This window comes from Symphalangus syndactylus, chromosome 8 (genome assembly GCF_028878055.3).
Source record: "Symphalangus syndactylus isolate Jambi chromosome 8, NHGRI_mSymSyn1-v2.1_pri, whole genome shotgun sequence".
Lineage (NCBI taxonomy): Eukaryota > Metazoa > Chordata > Mammalia > Primates > Hylobatidae > Symphalangus > Symphalangus syndactylus.
Genome location: NC_072430.2, coordinates 68,475,356 through 68,498,909, shown reverse-complemented (window position 1 = coordinate 68,498,909; position 23,554 = coordinate 68,475,356). Strand labels below are relative to the sequence as shown.

The following is a 23,554-nucleotide window of genomic DNA, read 5'->3' as shown; positions in this document are numbered from 1 at the left end:
GGTGTCAAAATTCTCCTTAGGAAATAACGGTAAGTTTGTTGTAATGCACAGACCAGCGTGTGCCCAAGGTGCTCAATTTCTTCTCCAAACAGCACAACCACAATAATATTTAGCATCGGACTATTTTAAGATGGCTATAACAAAACACTCACCTTGAGTATTAAAAATATCAGGAATATAGGTAAGCCTTTAGAAACATGTTTTTAGGCAACATAGTATAGTTGTCTGAAGAAAAAGTAGTCTGGACACATGAAACATTAAATATGTTTGCTAAAGAAACAGATTCTCAGGCTTTTGGGAAAATTCTAGGTATATACTGTGAGCTTTTCTGCTACCTGGGGTCATGGACTTTTCCACTGTTACTGGCTTAAATCTTCTGAGCTTTGCTTCTCAATTCCAGTTTTCCTCCAACCCATCCATATCCGTCATCCACAAATAATTCTAGAGATAGCGTTCAAAGTGCAGGTTATAAAGTACCGGTAATCTTTTGAAAACTCTCATTATCTAGAGGATAAAAGTTGGGTTCCTTGTGATAGTATTTAAGACTTTTTCAATATCCTAACATATCTCCTCTCTCTTTGGCCTCTCTCTCTCTCTCAGATAGGTAGGTAGATAGATGATAGATAAATAGATAGATGATAGATAGGCAGATAGATAGATAGCATTAAAAAGTTTAGCCTAAAACTGCCTCCTTACATATTTTAAGTTGAGCCTAAAGGTTTCTCTGTACATAGAGAACTATAAGCTATACGGAACTGTAAACAGACTGTAAGCCTACTCTTGTGCCAATCATTGAGGTTTGGCCAATCAGAGGTTGCCAAGTGTTCAAACCATGTTCAAATAAGGCAAACTCAGAGCTGTAACCAATCAGCTGTTTTTGTACCTCCCTTCTGTTTTCTGTATGTCACTTTCCTTTTGCTGTCCATAAATCTTACACCACGTGGCTATGCTGGTTTCTGGGCCTACTCTGGCTTAGGAGGCTGCCTGATTCGTGAATCATTATTTGCTCAATTAAACTCTGTTAAACTTAATTCAGCTAAAATTTTTCTTCTATCACTACACAGACAGAGTTAGAAATATATAAAATATATAAAGATCTTCAAATTCACTACTTTTTCCAAGAAGGCAGCATGTTTAGAATTTCAAACTCACTATCAAACTTCTGGATTGCCCAATTCTCTGTCTTTTCTACTGCTAATGTCTTGGCTATTTCTATTTTTATTTCTTCTCCCAGAAATAATGTCTTTTGATATTCCAAAGATCTTTGATACTTAATTTCTACTGTATTATCTCTAAGTTTTAGAAATTTGGGTATTTTATTTATGGTCCAGTCATTCAGCAGACAAGCATCAAAAGCCTCTTCTGTCTTATTTGCTCAAGTTACTAATAGACAGATCATGTCTGCAAAGATCTCACAAATATTGTGGGATTAACAAATATTAGCTACAATAAGTGTGACAGATATTTAAATCAAGCTATGCACAAGACGCCATGCTATCCATAAAGGGAAGAAGTCATTCCAGGATTTGCAGCTAATGAGGAGAGAGAGAGAGAGAGGGAGAGAGAGAAATGAGGAATGCAGGATGCAGGATCTGAAAAGCTGTGAGATTCCTCACACCAGCAAGGAACCATTTGGTGAGATGAGTCTTGTTATCAACTTGCCTAAGAATTTTTTTTTTTTAATTCTGTAGAATCTGTAAGAAAATTTACATCTTCTTTTAAAAGACAAAATGAGATTGCCTACTCCTATCATGAAATAATCTAAAGATATTTACAAATATTTAAATAAGAAGGTATTTGATGTGGTTTAGCTTTGTGTCCCCACCACCCAAATTTCATCTTAAATTGTAATTCCCAGGTGTTAGGGGAGGAATCTTGTGGGAACTGATTGGATTATGGGGCGGTTTATCCCATGCTGTTCTCATGAGAGTGAGTGAATTTTCACGAGATCTGATCGTTTTATAAGTGTTTGATATTTCCTCCTACACACTTGATCTCTCTCCCCTGCCATCATGTAACACATGCCTGGTTTTTTTCCACCATGATTGTAAGTTTCCTGAGGCCTCCCCAGCCATGAACTGTGAGTCAATTAAACCTCTTTCCTTTACCAAGTCTCAGGTATTTCTTTATAGTAGTGCAAAAATGAACTAATACAGTATTAATCTCTATTTTTAATGAGTATATTTTGCACATATATTAAATATTTTAATTCTTCTCATCAGTCATGTTTTTCTGTAGAGCATGTTTTTCTGTAGATCAAATTGTGAGGCTTAGACACCAAGGACCATAAGCACAAGTAGATATGTAGATAATGCATAAAAAAGATACCACAAAAGGGAGAAGGATAAGAATATAACAGAAAGGGAGATGCCATCAGCAACAAAGGGGAAAGAGGTTCTTTTTCACATAGGATAGGGAGACAGAGAAAGAGAAATAAGATATTAAAGGTCTGTGAATCTTCCTTTGTCTCATATCTCCTCAGGTTTAAGGAAGAAGGGGGAGAAAAAAAGCCTGAACATTTGCCCAAGAGAAAGTGAGTTTACTTAAAAGAGACTGTTTTGAACTGCAAAAGACTGATCAATTTTAAATTGTCAAGCTTACTATGTTTTATTGTTACATAGCAGAAAGAAATGTATAGCAATGTTAGAAAACTAGAAAGTCACACATTATTTTAAAATTTATTTTTAATGTTAAAATCTTAATCCAAATTTGTTTTTATAACATGCTTATAGTTATAAAGTCATTTGGCTGCACCTATCCTGAAAATTCCATTCCCTGGAAAGATCCATTGATACGCCTTGTATGCTGACATTCTAGAAATTCTGTGCCCTACAATTGGTGTAAACATCACAAACACATATTTTTTTTTGGTGCATATCTAAACTTATGATTTAAATCCCAGCCAAACACATTAACTTTGATATTTAATTTTGTCAGCTCCATGTTCCTTTTTTCTCCAACAGTTATTTCAAACCACCACTCCATTCTTCAAATTCTCCTCTATATCTCTTTTCCTCAGCAGATAAAAATGTAAATATATGACTGCTCCTAATTCCAAAGCGCTTCCACTACCTACCAATTTATTGACATCCATATTTGTTTTATTTTACCCCCACCTAAAGAAGAAATCCTCTCCTGTTCAGCTCTTCCTTTACCTCTGTTCTGATCCCAACCCTCCTAGACCCTTAGTCTATCAGTTAAACCTTACCTCATTTATATCTTTAACTCCTGTTCAACCCTGGCTTCTCCATTCTGCTTATACATATGCTCAAGTCTTTTCCATCTGAAAATGCTAATTTCCTTGAGCTTGCAATCAACATTTATTAAACACCCCATGCCTCTCCTGATTGGAGCCAAAATTCTTATAAGGGAATTTTACATGAGATGACATTACTTTCTCAATATTTAAAATTATTTCATTCCAAGAAGATGAAGAAATGATGGAAAAGTAAGTACCAAAGTACAACAGGTAAATGACATGTTCAGCTTCAACATTAATCAAAAATTTGCAATGATGATACAATGTAATGTTCTTTCAATCAGATTGATGGAGATTAAAGACAATGTTATTACTCAGGGCTTACACAGTCCTGGAAAATAGGTAATGTCTATATTATACTTCTAATTGCAGCATGAATTGCAGAAGTATAAACATTCTGGAGAGTAAGTTGGTCATGTATATAAAAAACCATAAAATATATAACTTTAACCCAATAATTGCACTAATAATAGTTTTAGTAGAAGTAGTAATAACAGTTGAAAGGATAAATTGGTACTGCTCAATATTAGATTGAAAATGTGTTTCAAAAAACTCGTGCTGAGTTAATTTTTAATTCAGACTCACATTATTTGTTTGTTTAATATAAAGTGATCAAACTCTTCAAATAATCTAATTAAAAACATGCACCCTCAATATGGCATAAAAAAAGGACAAGCCTGGTTGAAGCCAAAATTTATTCCAAGTATTTTGTCTCTTTATTAAGAAAATGCAAAAAGGAAACAAAATCACCATGTCAGAATTTCTATAAAGTTTTGAGGAATAAGCATTGGCATACTTGAATAACATCATAAGAATCTTACAAATCTACTAATTTACATATTTGGGTTTACAGATCAAATTGGAAGAACTTGATTTGTTATATAGATATCTAATTCTGATTCTGTACTATTAGGAGCTGTAATTTCAGCCAAAATACTGCGTCTTTCAAATCTTGTTTTCTCTTTTATAAGATAATTTTCTTTACAGATTTCTGAAGTATTCATTTGTCCTAAAATGTTTTGATTCTATAATAAAATAAGTCTGATAAATACCTATAAAATAACATGTAAAATATAAGAAAAACAACTTACTTGTCAGTGTTATATCAATGAGGACATCTTCCATTGTGGGATTTTTGAAAGGTATAACAATAGTTGACTGAAGACCAATGCATGTTGTTATTCTTTCCGTGTCTAGAGGCTGGGGAAATAGTCCTACTCCAGATAAGTAGAATTTCCATTCTGTAAACTGTTTGAAGATAAGTATTCGTAACTTATGTGTCCTAACTGCATATATTTTATTTGCAATGCTTAATAAGTATAATGCATATAAAAATTTGGACAGATAAGAAAAGTTTTGTTGTTAAAAAGCATTGTTTTATTTTTCCTTTCTTTTCCAAATTCCTTTTAATTTTATGGAAAAATAATTCTATGTATTTTTCCTTTGAGGCAGAAGAGGGCAAAAGTGCAATATTCAAATATCAAACACATTTCAATGCACATAAAGTTATTATAGCAACATAAAAGAGAAAGTTTAATGGAAAACCTGGCACTTCTGTTCAAGTTTCTTTTTTTTTTTTTTTTTTAACAAACTTGGTACCAAACACTGCATGTAATTTCCAAACTCTTTGGGTGAATTTCAAATGAAATTCAGATAGCTGCCACATTAAGGCAAAGAAGATAAGGCACAGATTGAATCTCCAATAAAAGGAAGTATGTACAATTGCATGCCATATTATTTATCCCCATCATCGAGTCCAGTGCATTATCTGTTATCACATGATATGGACAAATGAATCAAAAATTATGTGAAGGAGATTGGATGTGGCTATTATTTTTATCTAAGTTTCATAAGCATGTAAAGCTCTGTTTGAAAATCTCTTTGTATTTTAGGATAAAAGTTCCTACAGTACACTGTAACTCAGTTCTAGGGTCTCTCAAACTTCTGCAACAAACACTTTGCTAATGTGGCAGATGAATAAAGGGATCACAAACAATGTCCTACCTTATAATCTCTCAAACTATATAGATGTTTCCAAGCTTAAATTCCGATAAAAAGAGGGAAACTTGCTTGAAGATTACTTCAAATAAGGAGAAGTAGTGAAAGAAAACTCATAAAAATCCTGCCTCCTTAGTAGAGAGAATTAAAGGCAAATTTCATCTGGATATTATCTTCAAATGACTATATTACTATTAGTCACAGATTTGACTAGCATAATATAAATTAACTGTATTTTCAATAATAACATCCTAACTTGATTTACAAAATTGACTGTCTAAAGTCAAGCATCAGAGTTCAATTAAATTAAAAAGTGGTTTAAGTAAATTATTTACTATTTGGATATTTTATAAAAGGAATCTTAAATGGCAGAACTCGTGTTACTTTAAACCACTGAAAATGAGCCAAGTGACAAAAAGAAGGTCATGGTTTCATGTTTTCTCAAGTGGCCTAGAGTACTGGAGTTTCTATATTAAACCATATCCCACGATTATTGAACACTGACATCCAACACTTTTCTTAGCATTGATTAAATTATTCACTTGGGTTCAGAACAGCAAATTAAAAAGTAACCCAGCAAACATATGCACTCAACAATTAATATATTCAGCCCATATTTTTCTCAATCTTCTTCTAAAGGAGAGACATTAAAACTTTTAAAGATACAATTTTGATATTTCCGAAAGAGAAAACAAGTGGATATAAAGGATAGCAAATCTAGTTTGCACACTGAGCTCCAGAGAATTGAAACTTGTTAAGAATAATCAGAACTTTCCAGAGGCACAGGCTACAAAGATCACAGACTCATGCTGGATTGTAAAACCACTCTGATTTTATAACTTCTTCCTTAATTTTTGCTATTCTGACCTTTAGATGAAACAAATCATACAATCAAATATGAATGAAATAAACAAGGCACCTATTTGAAAATAAAAAGGAAGCATCTGAAAACTAAGAAAGAAAATCTCAGAACATAATCTTTGAAACCAAAGAGAAGTTATAATTTACCACATTTGCTGCTTACTACTGCCCCTCTTATTCTGTTATGTAGTAATGTAAATTAATTTAGCGACTCTGGTTGCATAAAATATAAGTTCATGATATTTGCAGTTGTGATGTCCTGACCAAATTAATCACAGGATTCAAAATCTGTACAAACAATTTGAACTTAACCCAAACCCTAACCATAACTGAATGGTTAGATTTTTTACATTGCAGAGTTTTTCACATGAATTGAAACCAGAAGCACATGAAGCAGATAATGAACCATAGCCATTTCCCTCAATCCAGCAAAAAGGTACCATCAGAAATAAAGTTTACCCTAGAAGAATAGCCATTAGTTGGCTTTAGATTAATCAGCGAATCAGCTGTGTGTGTCAGTTTAGATAAATTTAATCAGTTAAATCAAGAGAGGGATAGAAATCTATATGGCTATTTCCCTAATGGTAAATGTTATTCCAAACTCATACTTAGGAAAATAAACTCTAAAGTTTATTTTAAAAAATATTTTCTTTAGATGCCTGTTCATACATAATACATACCACATTTTCAAAAGTTCATTCAGTTAATACTTTATGATGAACTAGTTTTTCTTGCAAAAGATGTCAAGTGGATGAATTAAATAAAAGAGGAAGACCTAAATGGTTCAGTGATAAATACAGCAAGAAAAATCACAAAGGTTACAGCAATATATTGAAAAGGTTGAAGAGGTCTAGACCTGGTAGCTGAAAGCATGAATTATTGATTGAAGTCTAATCATGGCTGAATCCTTATAGATTTGCTACAAGTTGGAAGGAGATACTCAGAGTGACTGAAATTAACCATCAGTGTTCAACTGACTCATAGAAGGTTTGAATTGATAATATTTTCTTGTTGGAGCCTTTTTGTGTTTGATAAATAATTTAACATTCAACTTCTAGGCTAGGATTTTTTAAAGCTGTTAAGATACAGAACTGATTATCTCCCTGCTGAGTTCTAAGACGGTCCTTGAATAGATAATGCTTTCCACCAGAAATGCAAGCAAAAAAATTGTCCCCAATAATTATGATAAAGGGGTTCTAATCCTGCTATGTAGCAATCGCTTAAAAGAACAGCCTTGTTAAAATTACTTGTCTGAAAGAAAATAATCTCCATTATATATTTCCTTCTGTGTGAGAAGGATTACTGTTTGTCTCCTTTAATATTTTTGAAAAAGCATATTTCTATAGTATTTGTCTCAGGTAAAGTTAGTCATTACAATATTTAGACAAGTTAACAGCCTCAAAACAAGTTTTCTGAAAATAAATTGCAAATTTTTTGGAAATGAAGATAGTTCAGTTACCCATAGGCCCTGTACTGACATGGAGACCCCTGTATTATATTTGATTCCACTGCCCCTCAGATGTCAGGGTTTTGTAAGCTCCTTGATGTCTTCTAAGATATAAAGTACATTCCTCCATTTGCATTCCTTCCCATGAACATTTGAAGAAGTAAAAACAGTATAAATGGTAAAATTTTATATAAAATTTTAATTGGTAGTAAGAGAGTTAACAATCACTTGGCTAACTAAGTAGCTGTGAAAAGTAGACATGAAGATGAGTTGAAACCAGATTATCCTGGATTCAGGTCACACTTCAACCTTTTACTAGCTGCCTGATTTTAATTTCTCTGTGTCTCAGATTCCTGAGGCATAAAATAGGATTGATAACAGTACTTCCATTATAGGACTATGGTGAGAATGAATTGGGATAATTCTTAGAATGATATGGGACATATTTAGAGACTGTCAAAAGTGATAAACTATTGTTTTTAAAAATTAATAATTAGGAACACTGTTCAGATGAAATGCAGTGGAAAAAACACAAATATTTACAAATTGCACTCTATATTTTATATTTAAGTTTATGGAAAGTTGAGTAGTAAAACTCAAGTCAGAAAATTAATATAAATGCCAGTGATTTGACATGTACATTAAAATATCTGTGTTTTAAATCTGGGTATATATTTCTCTTCATTCCACCGATCTATGTATTTAAAAATACCTTCTTCAGATGTCTGCATGTACATAATGCATATTGTATTTTACAAAAATCATTTAACTAATTAACTTATAATTAACTTGTTTTACTTGCAAAATACGATAATTGAGTGAATGATGAATTATATTTATTTATATATTGATTTAAAATTTAATTAACTTGGCTTGGTCCAAGAATACTCTATCATACCTGAGTACAGTAGAAGTTGATGCAAGCTTGATGATCAGCTCTTCCAAGTGCAGAAGGATAAAAGAGAACAGGTAATTCTGTGGTGGAGTGAGGAGATATGATCAGCTGTGTAAATGGAAAAAGCAAAGGGGGAACAAAAATTAATTCCCAATTGGCTTGAGTTGGTATCTTTGTGTACTAGGCATATGCAGGGTCGATGTTTGTGTGATTAATGTGTTGTCTTGCACACATTATCTGTTCTCAGTATGCCTGCTCCTTGAATATTGTTCAAAGGGTCCGTGTTAAACTGTGTTTAGGGGTGATCACATCGTGTTCTTATCCAAGATAATCACCACTTGAAGGACTCATTCTGTACAAGGAAGTCAGGGTTAATTTTTAAAGTTCAGTTTGAACCTTCAATAAAAGACATATACACTTTATGTAAGATCCCATAGCATACTGCCCATCCCAAGGTACATGTCAAACCACCAGTAACTTAATTTATTACTTTTGTTCATTTCAAAAGAAATGAACTGTTTCTAAGCAAAGGTGTAAGACATGCTTCTTTAATGTGCAAGGAAATTTTCCTCTTCCTCCTACACATTCAAGGTGTGACCTGCTAGGATAACTTGAGTCTGTACAGTATTAGTTTAAGTTACTTCTTTAGAGACTGTGAAAGAAGCCAGTGACTCCATCACAATATAATAAGGGCTTGCGTATATTATGTAATTAAAATGCTACACTGGAAATAATTTAATTTGAAGATAAACACTTACAAAATGATAGCATGAGTGGCACATGTATGAAAAGGAAGTCTATTATTTTACACTAATATGTTTTGCCAGAAAAACTTTGAAAAGGCAAAATTACAATTAAGCAGTATCTTTCGAGCCTTCTTGAATACAGCAGTTGATGCCCAATAAACTGTGATAATTATCTATGAAATGCAAATGCAAACTAAATTTTATATTTGGAACAGAGTCACCTGTTTATTATACAATTGTAGTTTATCTACATCTAATATTTTTATCTCAGGCTGGCTCGCTCTCTGGTATTTTGAATGTTTCAGGATTATCAGTTAATATACACTTTAGGATTATGTAATGTAAGTTTGGATGTGCAATATATTACATTTATTTTCCCTTGGACCACAGATTAGACTGTTCTCTAAAAGTAGAGATATAAAGGATACAAAAACACCACTTTCTAATGAGGAATTTCAGTAATATGTAAATTATATCCTGAATGTCAGACTTTATATAATTTATGGAAAAATGTGGTATTGAATGATATAATAATGCGTGTACATTTTAATATACTCTTTCTAAGATTAAAGCATATACACCAATTTTAGCAATATAGTAATTAGTGATTTCTAATTTGACATATTATGATAGCTAAGAACTACTTTTATATCATCACATAAGTTGGCAACCAGTAACTGACAAGAGACAGATGTTAAGATATAAATAAAGAAATCAAAGTGTAGACTTGTTAAACAATCATTAAACAACAAATAGTAAAAGCCTTTATTTAAATACTGTATCTACTAGCAGGGCTTCATGATTTACTTTGAAGTCCCTTGATAAAAACAGTCTATTGTAATTATCATTTTGATGGTTGCCTGAAAGTATGACACTCACTGCAAATGAATGGTGTCCTATGCTTTAGAAACAGAGATAGTCATGCTAAACCTGAGGATCTTATTTTGTAACTTGCAGGAAGGAGAAGAGTGATTTAGTACCACTGACTGGACCTAGCCTCTGCCAGGATCTAAGAATGAGAAAGTTGGGCAGAGAAAGAAGCGGAGAGGGCTAGAGTTGTCAGCATTGTCTCAAAGTGTGTGTCTGTGGCAGAGGTGAGGAATGGGGGATGGGCAAGAACTCAGGAAAGGCTAGAAAACAACTGGTCCCTTGGAGCCCTGGTAACATATAATGACAATAGAGTTAATAATCATAATACTGGAAACTATTACAAAAACCGATTACTAAAATGGTGAGAAAGAAAACGCAACCAATTTATTAGAACGACGTAATCATGAACATGACTCTAGCATATATAATTTTAAACATTTATATTAACATGATATTGTTTTGTTGATAAATTAAAATCAAGGGGAGAAGTATATAAAAGAAAATCCTTTATTTTTTTAATTACTTTTGGAGACAGAGTCTTGCTCTGTTGCCCAGGCTGGAGGGCAGTGGCATGATCTCAGCTCACTGCAACCTTTGCATCCTGGGTTCAAGTGATTCTCATTCCTCAGCCTCCCGAGTAGCTGGGATTTGAGGCACATGACACCACGTCTGGCTAATTTTTGTATTTTTAGCAGAGATGGGGTTTCGCCATGGTGGCCAGGCTGGTCTCAAACTCCTGGCCTCAAGTGATCCGCCCGCCTCAGCCTTCCAAAGTGCTGGGATTACAGGCATGAGCCACCACGCCGGGCCTATAAAATTCAATTCTTAAATTTTAGAAATTTAAATCCTTAGTAATAATTCAAGTGATAATACTCCACCAGTGTCCCAAAATCAGAACTGGAAAATGATGTAGCAGCAGTAAATTCATGGCTCTCTGAATTTACTTACTTGTGATTTTCTGTTAATATCCAGGACAAAATTTTCAGGATTACTGTTTGTTGCTTGCAATTTTAAGGTTTCATGCGTACGATTAACTAAAGGAATGATCTGAGTGACATGCCTGGGAGAAAAAAAAAGCTAGTGAAGTTGCTGGTATTCATAAACTTATTTAGTGTTAATTCCATAAACTTGATGACCCCTAGGATTAAAATATGTCACCCCATAAGATATATTGAAGTCTTAATTCCTAGTACTTCAGAATGTGATATTATCTGGAAATAGAGTCACTGCATATATAACTAGTTAAGATAACATCTTACTGGAGTAAGACAGGCCCTTAATCCAATATGACTGGTGTCTTTGTAAATAGAATTACGTGAAGATACACAGAAGATGGCCATATGACAGTGGAAGTAGAGATTAGAGTGATGTATCTCAAGTCACAGAAAGCCAAACGTTGCTGGCAAACAAAAGAAGCTAAAAGAGACCAGGTATAGTGGCTCATGCCTGTAATCCCAGTGCTTTGGGAGGCTGAGTCTGGAGGGTCACTTGAGGCCAGGAGTTCAAGACAAGCCTGAGCAATACAGCAAGAACCTGTCTCTACAAAAAATTTGAAAAATAGCCAGGCATGGTGGCTTGCCTGTAGTCCTACATACTCGGGAGGCTGAGGCAGGAGGATCGCTCTAGCCCAGGAGTTTGAAGCTGCAGTGAGCCATGATTGTGCCACTGCACTCCAGCCTCAGTGACAGAGCAAGACCCTATCTCTAAAACATAAAAGAAGAAGAAGAAGAAGTAGAAGCTAAAAGAGGCAAGGAATTATCCCTTACAGGTTTCAGAAGGAGCATGGTCATGGTGAATCCTTGATTTTAAACTTCTAGCCTCAGAACTGTGAGACAATACATTTTTGTGGTCTTAAGCCACTCAGTTTATGGTGTCTGTAATGGCAACCCTAGGAAGCTAATATAATGACTTCTTTTAGTTTTAAAATCAAAATAATTATGTATGAACTAATGACATTTCAATCCTTGGTTCTCTATTTTTAAGACCTAATGTTATCCCATATTGGATATTAGAATATATTCCAGTTTTAGGAATAATGTTTACTTATTGTTTTATAATGCTAAATCCTGCCAAAAAAGCTAACACAATCTAGTCGTAATAACAGAGTAATAAATGCACGAAGTTTTCATTGATAACATTAACAAGATCCGAATTCATGATGAGTAAATGCCCAAAATATGTGACTATTTATGCTCTAAACAAATAATAAATGAGCGTTCATAATTCTCAACTATCAATTCTAATGGTTTTTAATGTACAGCATCCAACTTGTCATCTTCATTCTTTCTGTAATGTTAAAGTATAACATAATAACATAATTTTATCTATGTACAGTTTTTCATATCTTTTTACTGTTTCTTGCTTACAATATAGAGTAATTAAGATTAAAATATTTAGGTATCAAATCTGTAATAAAAAGAATGGAATCATCACTATATATACATTGTTTTTCACAATGTCATGGCCCTGTGACAGAGGAAAATGAGGTAATATGTGCTGAGCAGAGTTCAGTTCATAAATTCAAATTATATAATTCAAATAAAGCACCATTTTCTTGTTTTTATATAAAGTATATGTATATTATGATTCACCTTAAAAAGAACATTATATGTCAGTTTTATGATTCTAGACTACAAATTTAACAAGTCTCTGTAAATCATGAATTTGTTCTTTCACCAGGGACATATGAAGAAATTCAATGAAAATAACCAAAACTTCATTAATTATAATGAATAAAATACACTAAAAATCATGACAGATTTCCCATCTTTTTTGGTTAGCACCTGCTTCGTATATTACCAATTTCCCAAGTTTTCTCATACACAATACCTTAGAAAAACAGGAATAAAATATTTTCATACTAGATATCTATGCTACTGTAAGAAAAAAATTTCAAATGTCATTGTTTTGGCTAAAGAGCTGCTACTGGAAGAATGCAACACTCTTTTGACGTGATAAGGGAGAGGAATTAGTTAAAAGGCACTAATTTGCTCACTACGGTGTATATTCTTTAAAAGTAGGGATTATGACTTGTTTACCCCTATTTACCAGCACCAAACTTGATAAATAGTAGGAACTCAACTACCTAAATAGGAATGGTCACATCTCAAGGGATCACGGCATTAACCCACTGACCAAATGTTCACAGTTGTTCATTGCTTACCTCTGCTTTGCCTTGAGGAAAGTTTGCCAGGTTTCTCTCCTTCCCACCAGCCCCTGAACTCTGCTTGTCCTAAGCCTAAACAAGCATGCAGACACACAAAGTAACATGACCCTTTCTCAGCTTCTCCTGGGAATTAGCTGACCACAGTAAAACCCTTTTCCTGTTAGACATCACTGGCCATTTTCCCTTGCTTGTCCAGCTTTCCTTCCAAAGACTCTGTCTATATCTGCTTGACCTTCCTTTACTTTATAAAAGACGAACTTTTTTCTGTTTGATTTTGTAAACCCTTGTAGACTTCTAAGATGGGTGTCTTTCCCGATTGCAATGGTCCCTTTATATCCCTTGTAATAATCCTTTTGAATAAAACTCTTTCCTTGCTAAGTCCTGATTTGTTTTTGACAAGTTTTCCACAGGGTAGTTTACATATCAAACCTTCCCCAGGGAAAAAAAAAATCAATGACTAAAAATATATTTATTCTTTATTTTAGAAACTGAATGCATTATAACAATATTGTAATAGATTAACTATTTTTCTTGCAAGCAATAACTTTATCTATTAAGTAGAACTTACTTGCCAAGGTCGCACTGTATTTCTGGCATTGTGGTTGGTTTTGGTAATTCAATAGTTAATTTCAGTAAATACCAGAACTCTTCAGCCATTTCAGGCTGAAAAATAATGCTGGTGGAGAGAAATGCACAAAATTTTGTCAGCAGTTTTAGTTTGTGTAATAAATTGGGCAGAAGAAGTATACTCCAAACTAGTATAAATAGTTGATTTTAAATACACTTAATAACTACTCTGTAACACATACTAATCTTTTTGTAGATGTATTTTTAATTTTTCATTTTTGGTTGAGAAAATCACTTCATTATTCAAGAAAAGCAGTGTTGTTGTCATTAATATCTGTTTAATAAATGCCTGTTAGATTAATAAAAATGTTTAAACATGAATATTTTAAATGTCTTGCAGAAGGTGGAACAGTAAAAGCCCTGCTTTTTAACTGTGACTAAGTCATATTTAGTTTTAGTTGAATGCATGTGCATTTTCATGTGAATGCTATCAAGTGACATATAGCTCTAGAGAAATTCCTTTATGATCAGCATACTCTCAACTCCCAGGGAAGCAGAGCTTGTGACAGTCTAAAAAAGTATAACTGGGGCAGGGCGCGGTGGCTCACGCCTGTAATCCTAGCACTTTGGGAGGCTGAGGCAGGCGAATCACGAGGTCAGGAGTTTGAGACCAGCCTGGCCAATATGGTGGAACCCCCGTCTCCATTAAAACACAAAAAATTAGCTGGGTATAGTGGCAGTCGCCTGTAATCCCGGCTATTCGGGAGGCTGAGGCTAGAGAATCGCTTGAACCTGGGAGGCAGAGGTTGCAGTGAGCCGAGATCACGCCACTGCACTCCAGCCCGGGCGACAGAGTGAGACTCTGTCTCAAAAAAAAAAACAAAAACAGTATAACTGGGATGGTATCTCAGCTCTGTCATATTTTACTTGTGCAGTCTTGAAAAAGTCAACTTTTTGAGCTTCAATTTTCTCATTTATAAAATAGGAAGAATCAATCTTACCTCTTACAGTTACTATGAGAGTTTTATGTTTATGTATGTAAAATACATGCCCCAGTGATGATAACAGAGTAGGCAGACAGTAAGTATTAGCCAAAAATTTTTTTAATGTATGCTGATAAAGAAAATTCAAGATTCAGTATATGTTCACAAAGCCTGTGCAGTCTTACTGGGGCAAAAAGACCAGCCCATATTTCTAATAATTTTTTCAAAATAGTACCTTTTACGTTATATTCTTATTTTCATGCTTCACAGAATAATAATTTTTATCCTTTAAAATTTCACAGATGTATTCATTTATTTACTGACTCATTAAAATAACAATTACTGGTTTCTATTGTAGGATACTGTACTTGAAGCACCAATATGAGTTATTCTGAAGGATGTTACATTAAATAAAATAAGCCAGGCACAGAAAGACAAATTTCACCTATATGTAGAATTTTTAAAAATTGAACTCAGAAGCAGAAAGTATAATGATTACTGTTACCAGGCGCTGGGAGGTGGAGGGGACACAAACTTTGGGGAGAGACTGGTCAAAGGATGCAAAATTTCAGTTAGCAGAAATAAGTTCAAGATATTTATTGTAGGACATTATGACTGTAATTAATTACTTTAATTCCTCTACATCCTCCAAGTGAATTATTTGTATTTAAGAAGTAAAATATATAAACCAATTTTCATCAAGAAAATTGAAAGTTTAATCCCTAGTCCTCATGCAATTGTTTTCATTTGTTCAGTTTTTGCATCCATAAAGATTTACTCAGTAAAAAGTGAAGTGAAAGGGGGTAAAAGGAGAAATGTAGAAATTATTTAATTTGATATTCTGATAAATACTATTTTTGCACTGAAGCAAGCAAAAGCTAATTCTAACTAAGTCAGTACATTTTTTCAGGGACTAGTATTAAACAAAGTTAAAACTATGAGCAAGTGTAATTTTAATGATTACAGTATAAGAAAAAATAAATTTTAAAGGTTAATTTCTAAGAATCAACAATGAAATATAATGCCACACTCAAACCATACCTTTCATTGCTATAGCCTGTAGTTGCTGGAGAATACCATACCATATATTTGGTGCACTTTAGTGGCCTCAGGGTAATTTCATTATCCCCATTAAGGGCAGCACTTGTTAACTGCACATCTAAGTGAAGAACTCTATCTTTTGGATTAGAGAGAGGTATTTCAATGCAAGTGCTGTCCTAGAATTATACAACAAATATGTAATCAGCTTTTAGTGTCAGCATGAAGTCATTATACTATGAAAGGAAATGTAAAGGAAATTATTACATAATATAAGGCCATTTGTTTTATTTTTTTTCCTTGATATTACTATTGAATATATCTCACTAGCTTTGAATCTCTTATATGTCTTCTTTCATTAGCCTTGAAAAATTGTAACCTTATTTTTTTTCAACAGCAAATACTACACAGAGATCCATGTAACTAAACGGATGAAAGCTATTTGTAAAATTACATTTAAAATATATTTTTCACTGGTATCATTATTTCTATGAGGTCCATTTTTCAGTGTTTACTCTAGGAATGGTACTCAAACTTTATCGTACATAAGAATCACCAACAGAGCCTGCTAAAAGACAGATTTTTATCCACATCTCCCCCACAGCCTTTCTCCATCCCAGAGATTCAGTAGCTCTGGGATGGGGTCTGAAATTTATATTTCTAAAAAGTGTCCACATGATGCTGCTGCTGCTGATCCAAAGGAAACACTTAAAGTAGCAACGTACCTTAGCATCAAGTAGTAGGGACAATCTAAACTAAAAAGTCAAATTGTGTTGATGATACATCTTTCTGTTTAGATTTCTTCCTTCTGTTCTTGTTTGTCCTGTCCTTCCCCCAAGGTACACTGTCTTAGCTCTGGAAGGCACTCTTTAAGTTCTAAGATATTTCCTGATCCTCATACTGACCCATCCTGGCTAATGACTTATAAAGCATCCCATTTCAGCCATGATCTCTGCTACATCAAATGCTATAATTGAAGCAAATGTAGTAAAGATAATTAGTAGACAGGATGCATCTCAATTTTAACAAATTCCATTTGCCTAAATGTTTCAATCTAAAGAAATGGAGAAGGTTGAGCATTTCAATTATAAATCAAAGCTTGGTAATAAACGTACTTTAGAACATGGAGCTGTTATGAAATTTATCAAATCATGTTACAGGGGTGACAAAAAATTCTCACTAAGCTTCTGGGAACATATTTCCAAGGTAGATATTACAGCTTTGTCTATGGCTGTTTCAGAGGACCTAGCTCAGAATATTTGCCTGATCACCTCTAATAAATAAATGAGTTGGAGGGATGCTACATTTTAGAGGAATGGAAACAACATTTAGTGTGGTGAACAACATCTGGTGAAGAAAGGTGGAAACCAAGAATATATACAAACTAATAATTAGATTAGAGCAGATATCACTTATTAGAAATCAGTGTTGATTATAAATGCAATGAAAAATAGTCTTCTACAATGGTTTCAGAGACATTAGAATTATGAATCCTTAAAATAAGTGGGCATTTAAACTTCTACAGCAAAATATTCATGCTTATAATTATAAAGAAGAAAAAACAAAAGTGTAAAATGTAAAATACTGAACAGTGACTAATTTCCTGGGTAACCTGGCATATTTTATAAAGTTGACAGAGGACTTGGCCTCTAAATAATTTCCAATGGTCAAAACTAACAACAACTAGAAAAAAGGGTATGCCAAGGTAAGAAATACTATCAACCCAATATGAGCCTAGAGATTTTGCTCAGGGCTTAAGACAGAAGATGGAAATGACACATCTGGCCTAGACATTTGTCCTGGTCTACTGCTCAGACATTATTCAGAGAAGATCAGTGTCCCTTCAACAGAATGCTACAGCCTGTCATAGAAGCAAAAATGCTAGAATCTAAACCACTGAGTTTCAAAATGTTTTAACCACACAACCCAGAATAATTTGTTTTATATCACAATGTGGTTCACATACACATATCATAAAAGTTTTACAAAACAATCCCTGCATTTACCACATACAAAACAATCCCTGCATTTACCACATGTAATATTTTCTGATACTTTCTACTACCTTTTATTCTATTCTATTTCCCATTCACATGTTGAGCCACTCACATGTTGTGACCTACACATTAGATTTAGGTTTAGATTCTGGTCTAAAGAGGAATAAATATTGGAATATAGAACGATTTGAAGTCTTATTACATATATAAGTCTTGAAAACAAAATGAAACAAAATCACATTAAACATACTATTTTCTTTGTAAACTACAACCTATTTAACAAGACCATGCTCTCGTGGTACAAAAAGTGTCATAATATTCTACAGTTGGCCAGATCTTAAGAGTGGGAAATACGGATGGTGTCTATGGAGTACTTAAATCACAGCTCCTCCTTGGCATCCTTTCAATATCCATGGCAAATACTATTAACTGATCATTTCACTCTTATTCAGTAGGTCTGGACACATCCTCAAAATCCTTCACAGAGCAGCCTTCCAGAGAGCAGTCGTTGAATGCTTAGCGCTACCAGTACTGCAATCTCTTGAAAATCTCTGGAATCTAATTATTTGGAGTTTTGAAAATAGCAAGACTCAATAGAAATAAATGTTTCACTATAGTCAAAAGCTTTAAGTTTCTAATTAACTGTACTATATTTCTAGGATGGTAGAAAGTATCTCAAATGTAACTATAATATTACAAAAATGATTTCTAAATTTCATTATTGTTTGGATATTATTTTCTTCTAGGTTTAAAAAGAAAAAAAATCTTAAGCCAGGGGCGGTGGCTCACGCCTGTAATCCCAGCACTTTGGGAGGCTGAGGCAGGCGGATCACGAGGTCAGGAGATGGAGACCATCCTGGCTAACACAGTGAAACCCCGTCTCTACTAAAAATACAAAAAATTAGCCGGGCATGGTGGCGGGCGCCTGTAGTCCCAGCTACTCGGAAGGCTGAGGCAGGAGAATGGCGTGAACCCGGGAGGCGGAGCTTGTAGTGAGCCGAGATCACACCACTGCACTCCAGCCTGGGTGACAGAGCGAGACTCCATCTCAAAAAAAAAAGAAAAAAGAAAAAAAATCTTAAATGACACCTCTAACATAATGAATAATTTATATTTTAAATATCCACCTGCCAAAATATCTTCAAAATTTTAGGGAAGATTGCTTTTCTAAATATCAATGTTTCTTAAGGTTGTAAAATTACATTTTTAAATTATTTGATATGTTCACTAAGTTAAAGAGAAGAAACTTTTGTTATCCATCATTTTATAAGATGATCAAAATTCATGTTTATTCTTGAAACAACTTTCTTTGATTATCTATATGATTACAGAAATGCATAACCATTTTGAGAAAATACCATACAAAATAAAACATTAAGATTAAAACAAGATTGTTTTGGCTAAATTATCCTGCCACCTCCCATTCCATTTTATTTTATAAAGAACTCTTACTAAATGAGAAGTACACAGTCCACTGAATTCTGTGAATACTCCATAAAAACGTTTGAAATACTTGGTTGGTGTCTGTTTTGCAAATGGCATATTCCTTCACTTTCATGAGAAGGCTTTTAAAGTTAATTTGTGTTCAGAATTAAACATAAATCAGTTTTGACTGATTTTTTTTGAAACTCAAGTAAAACAGTAATGGCTGAACATTACATGATGACTTCTAAAGCCTTCTTTCATCTTCACATGGGCTCTTTTAGGTTTAATGATAGAAAGCATTCTTTTATAAGGTGTCCCAATATTTTTTCTGGCTTGTACTTAGGAATATTGTAGCAAACATAATGGCTGTTTAAAGAAATTGCTTCCATTTCTCAGACTCCTTTGTAACAGGACTAAACAATGCATATTTAATCCCGTGAAATACAAGTAAAAATTTTAAAACAGAAAAGACATTCACAAGATGCTGAAATTGAAAATAATTAAAACATTTAACCACTCATGTAGAAGTGGAATACTCTCTTAAACTATATAAAAACAGTTGTATTGAATTTTGCTCATTATAAAGCTTTTCAGAGGAAGTTTGAATACCTACACACTTTTAAAACAAATATTAGATATTTTCAGCATTTATATATATATATTCATACACATACATATTTATTTATTTTTATTTTTATTTTTATTTTATTTTTTAGATGGAGTCTCGCTCTGTCGCCCAGGCTGAAGTGCAGTGGCACGATCTCGGCTCACTGCAAGCTCCACCTCCCGGGTTCACGCCATTCTCCTGCCTCAGCCTCCTGAGTAGCTGGGACTACAGGCGCCTGCCACCACGCCTGGCTAATTTTTTTTGTATTTTTAGTAGAGACGCGGTTTCACTGTGTTAGCCAGGATGGTCTCGACCTCCTGATCTGCCTGCCTCGGGCTCCCAAACTGCTGGGATTACAGGCGTGAGCCACTGTGCCCGACCCATATATATAATTTATATATTTTCTTACAATGGAAGGAACTTATGGAGAAGTTTTAAAACATAAATTAAATCAGGTCATTCATTGCATTTACACCCTCTATTGGCTAAATGCACATAGACTAAAATCTTTCTTCTTGCCTTTTGAGGCCCCAGGAGATCTGGCTCTGCAAACACCTCAAAAACTCTAATCACAAGTAACAGCCCCACCTCTACCCCATCAATCTTGCAACCTTTCCTGTCCGGCTCTGGCCTCTCTACCTCTTCCCTGCTTCTGAACTGCCTACGCTCCTTCCTGTTGTGTCCCTTCCCACTGAGCTCATTTTGTTCTGAGGGCTTCTGCACCGTTAGTCTCTCTAGTTGGGTGCATTGCCACAGTCTTCAAGCCACCCTCAATGTTACCCTGGGATATTTTTGTTCATAGAATTATCACTATCTAAATTTACCTCAGTCATCTATTGTCATTGTAACAGGTACACCGGATAGACTAACCTTAGTGGAGTGCAATCTGAAAAGTCTCCTCCCGCTACTGCTGTCCAAACCCCTGAAGGAGCTGCCTTCCTCCATCCCTATTATTATCTCAAGATGGCTCCCAGTGCCAGAAGAGTCTAATTTTGAGGTATTTATAGAAATCTCAAATCAATCAACACTTTCTTCTCACATGCAATTGAAGTCTTCTCCTGATCCTTTCTGGCACCTCATCCTCACCCTCAGGCCTGTCTGGGAATTTTGCACACCGCCTGTGAGGAAGGAGGTAAACATGGCCTGCTCTTTTCAACCCTCTACTCCAGCTTTCTCTCCTATGATCATTGTGCTGACATGGCTGGCTCTTTCAGGTTGCGGGATGAAATGAGATGACAGGTAGAAGAACAATACACACTTACTTAATTGGTGCTACCTGATCTTACCCAGGTTACTATGTAAGTTCCTTTTGCCTTCTTCTATCTTGAATTACCCTCATGTAGACTGTCCTGGAGTCTTCTCACCCTAGAAGAATGTTTCTTGGGTTGGGTCCTTTCAAATAAGCTCAAGCCTAGCCTTATTTCATTATGTCAAATTCACTTTGGCCCACTACATCTTGACTTGTGCCGATGAAAGCGCATCTTGCTCTCACTCTAACCACCTTCCCTCCCTCTGTGGTCCATTCTGTTGGTAGGAACTCACCAAGAGCCAGGGGCATTAAACTATTAGCTTCCCCTCCTTAAAGAAGACACTCCCACTGTCTTTTTGTTCTGGCCATCATAGAAACGAGCTGTAAATGGGTGATGGGCTAAAGATGCCTCCCCTCCCTTGATGTGCCAGAAACATCATCTCTCCATTAAAATCCTATGTTCCCCTTTCATGGCATGAAGATGTCACTTGGCAGTGGCTGTCCAACTAGAGATTCCATTTCCCAGACCCTCTTTCACCTGGGCATAGCTGTGTCACTAATTTTCTCCAATTGTATGTGAGTGAAAGTGATGTGTCACCTGTGTGTCAAGGCCATTAAAACTATTGGAAATTCTCTTCTCTCTGCTTTCTTTTTCTCCAGCTATATGTGGGAACCTCTGAGTGCCTAAAAAGGAAGGAATCACAAGATGGAACGAACCTTGCTCTCTGAATCACAACACGGAACAAACCTTGCTCCCTGAATCACAACATGGAGTATGCCACCCACCAACCAGGGACACATTCACTAGAATGTTACAATTGTTAAAAACTTTTACTGTGTTTAGCCATTGCAAATTTAGGGTTTGTTTGCTGTATCAGCTAGATATACTCTGAATACTGTATTTACAGAGTCTTAAACAAGACAGCAACCACTTTCATAATATGGAAATATAATTATCTACGGTTCCCAGGTTTGTGACTTCATTTGAAAATCTGGGATAAAAGGAGAACTTCCCAGGAAACATCCCATTTCAGTTATTTTATTCATTTTCTAACTCCACTAGAATGGTAGCTCCATGCAAATAGGGGCCTTGCTTGTATTGTTCATCACTGTTCCTTAGCATCTAGAACAGTGTCAGGAATATCAGAGATACCCAGTAAATACTCATCAGAAAATAAAATGTGCAATTTATGAGATGATTTAGTGTTTGTGTGTATGTATATACATATTATACATTATATATTATGTATTACATATACATTACATATTACATATTATATATAATTATTGATATGTCTGATATGTTGGATAATCACAACTGTTAACTAAATAATAAAGCAACTTCGTAAAAATCTAACTCAAAAGGAGTTTAAAAGTCTCCAGTTAATTCAGCCTGCCTCTTTACTTGAAAGTTACTGGGTGAAGACAGCAGTTTCAGATGGGAGAAAGACTTTATTGCCTTATCACTTCGTCAGTTGGTTGCTGGTTCACACCTACTCTAAGAGGAAAAGTATAATTCACTGAGTGCAATAAACACTTCATCATTTCCTCCTTGGTCAGAATAAATAAAGATTATTTACTTCCACATAATCACTTAATTGAGTCAATGACAATTCAATATGCACTAGCATGAAGCATTTTCACCATACCATCTCTCAGAAGATAATCACAAGTTCATTATAAAAGGACTATTTCTGAGGAGAAAACACACAATAATATTAAGTAAGGCATATTATTGAGGAAATCTTCAATTCTAATTTTATTCAATTTGAAAACATTATCAAGTCAGTAAACAAATTGAACTAATGGGTATTTTGAAAGTATCATGTAATTGAGAGGAAGTGATCATTGTAATCTGGGTTAATAACTTTCCTAAATTGAAAAGTCAGAACTCAAATAAACCATGTAGACAGCTATATTTAGAAACACCATTGTCATTCCTTTGCTATTTTCATCTGTACAACACTGTATCTAATGATGTCATACCTTATACCCACCCCAATCCCCAATCCTCCACCATATGACTTGAAATGTATAGAATGCTGAGATGCAATCAAGGTGGTTTGCTAATGCCAGACTGGGGGACATGTATGTTGAGGATGCATTAATAGGCACCTGGGAGTTGCGAAAAAGCCAGAAAACACTGGAAGAGCCTAAAGTTTACTAATTTGTATTCAGACACACTCCATAACCTTGAGAGAGAAAAGAAAACTATTAAAAATAGAAATATTTCTAATTGCAAGGACCGATCCCTAGGAAGTAACCTCCTGCCTAACTGTTTAAGATAGCATTCCACCTCCCCCGCCGTATATGTGTGTATGTATTCTCTATGTATTTATTCTCTACATATATACATGTAAGTATACATATATATGTATATGCATGTGTGTGAATTATTAAAATGCTAACTCTGAATGACCATGTAGGCCAGCCATTTTGAAGAGTG

General features: G+C 34.6%; 1 protein-coding gene across 1 annotated transcript in view; it reads right to left on the bottom strand.

Annotated features, from left to right (window-relative positions):
• LOC129487942 (cilia- and flagella-associated protein 47) overlaps positions 1 to 23,554 on the bottom strand; it is a 477,840-nt gene that overhangs the window by 72,223 nt on the left and 382,063 nt on the right. The window contains exons 52-56 of the mRNA XM_055289494.2: positions 15,834 to 16,009; positions 13,811 to 13,918; positions 11,025 to 11,136; positions 8,464 to 8,568; positions 4,351 to 4,507 (exon numbers count right to left, since the gene is read on the bottom strand). Of these exons, the coding sequence (XP_055145469.1) occupies positions 4,351 to 4,507; positions 8,464 to 8,568; positions 11,025 to 11,136; positions 13,811 to 13,918; positions 15,834 to 16,009 (658 nt within the window). The remainder of the gene's footprint in view (positions 1 to 4,350; positions 4,508 to 8,463; positions 8,569 to 11,024; positions 11,137 to 13,810; positions 13,919 to 15,833; positions 16,010 to 23,554) is intronic.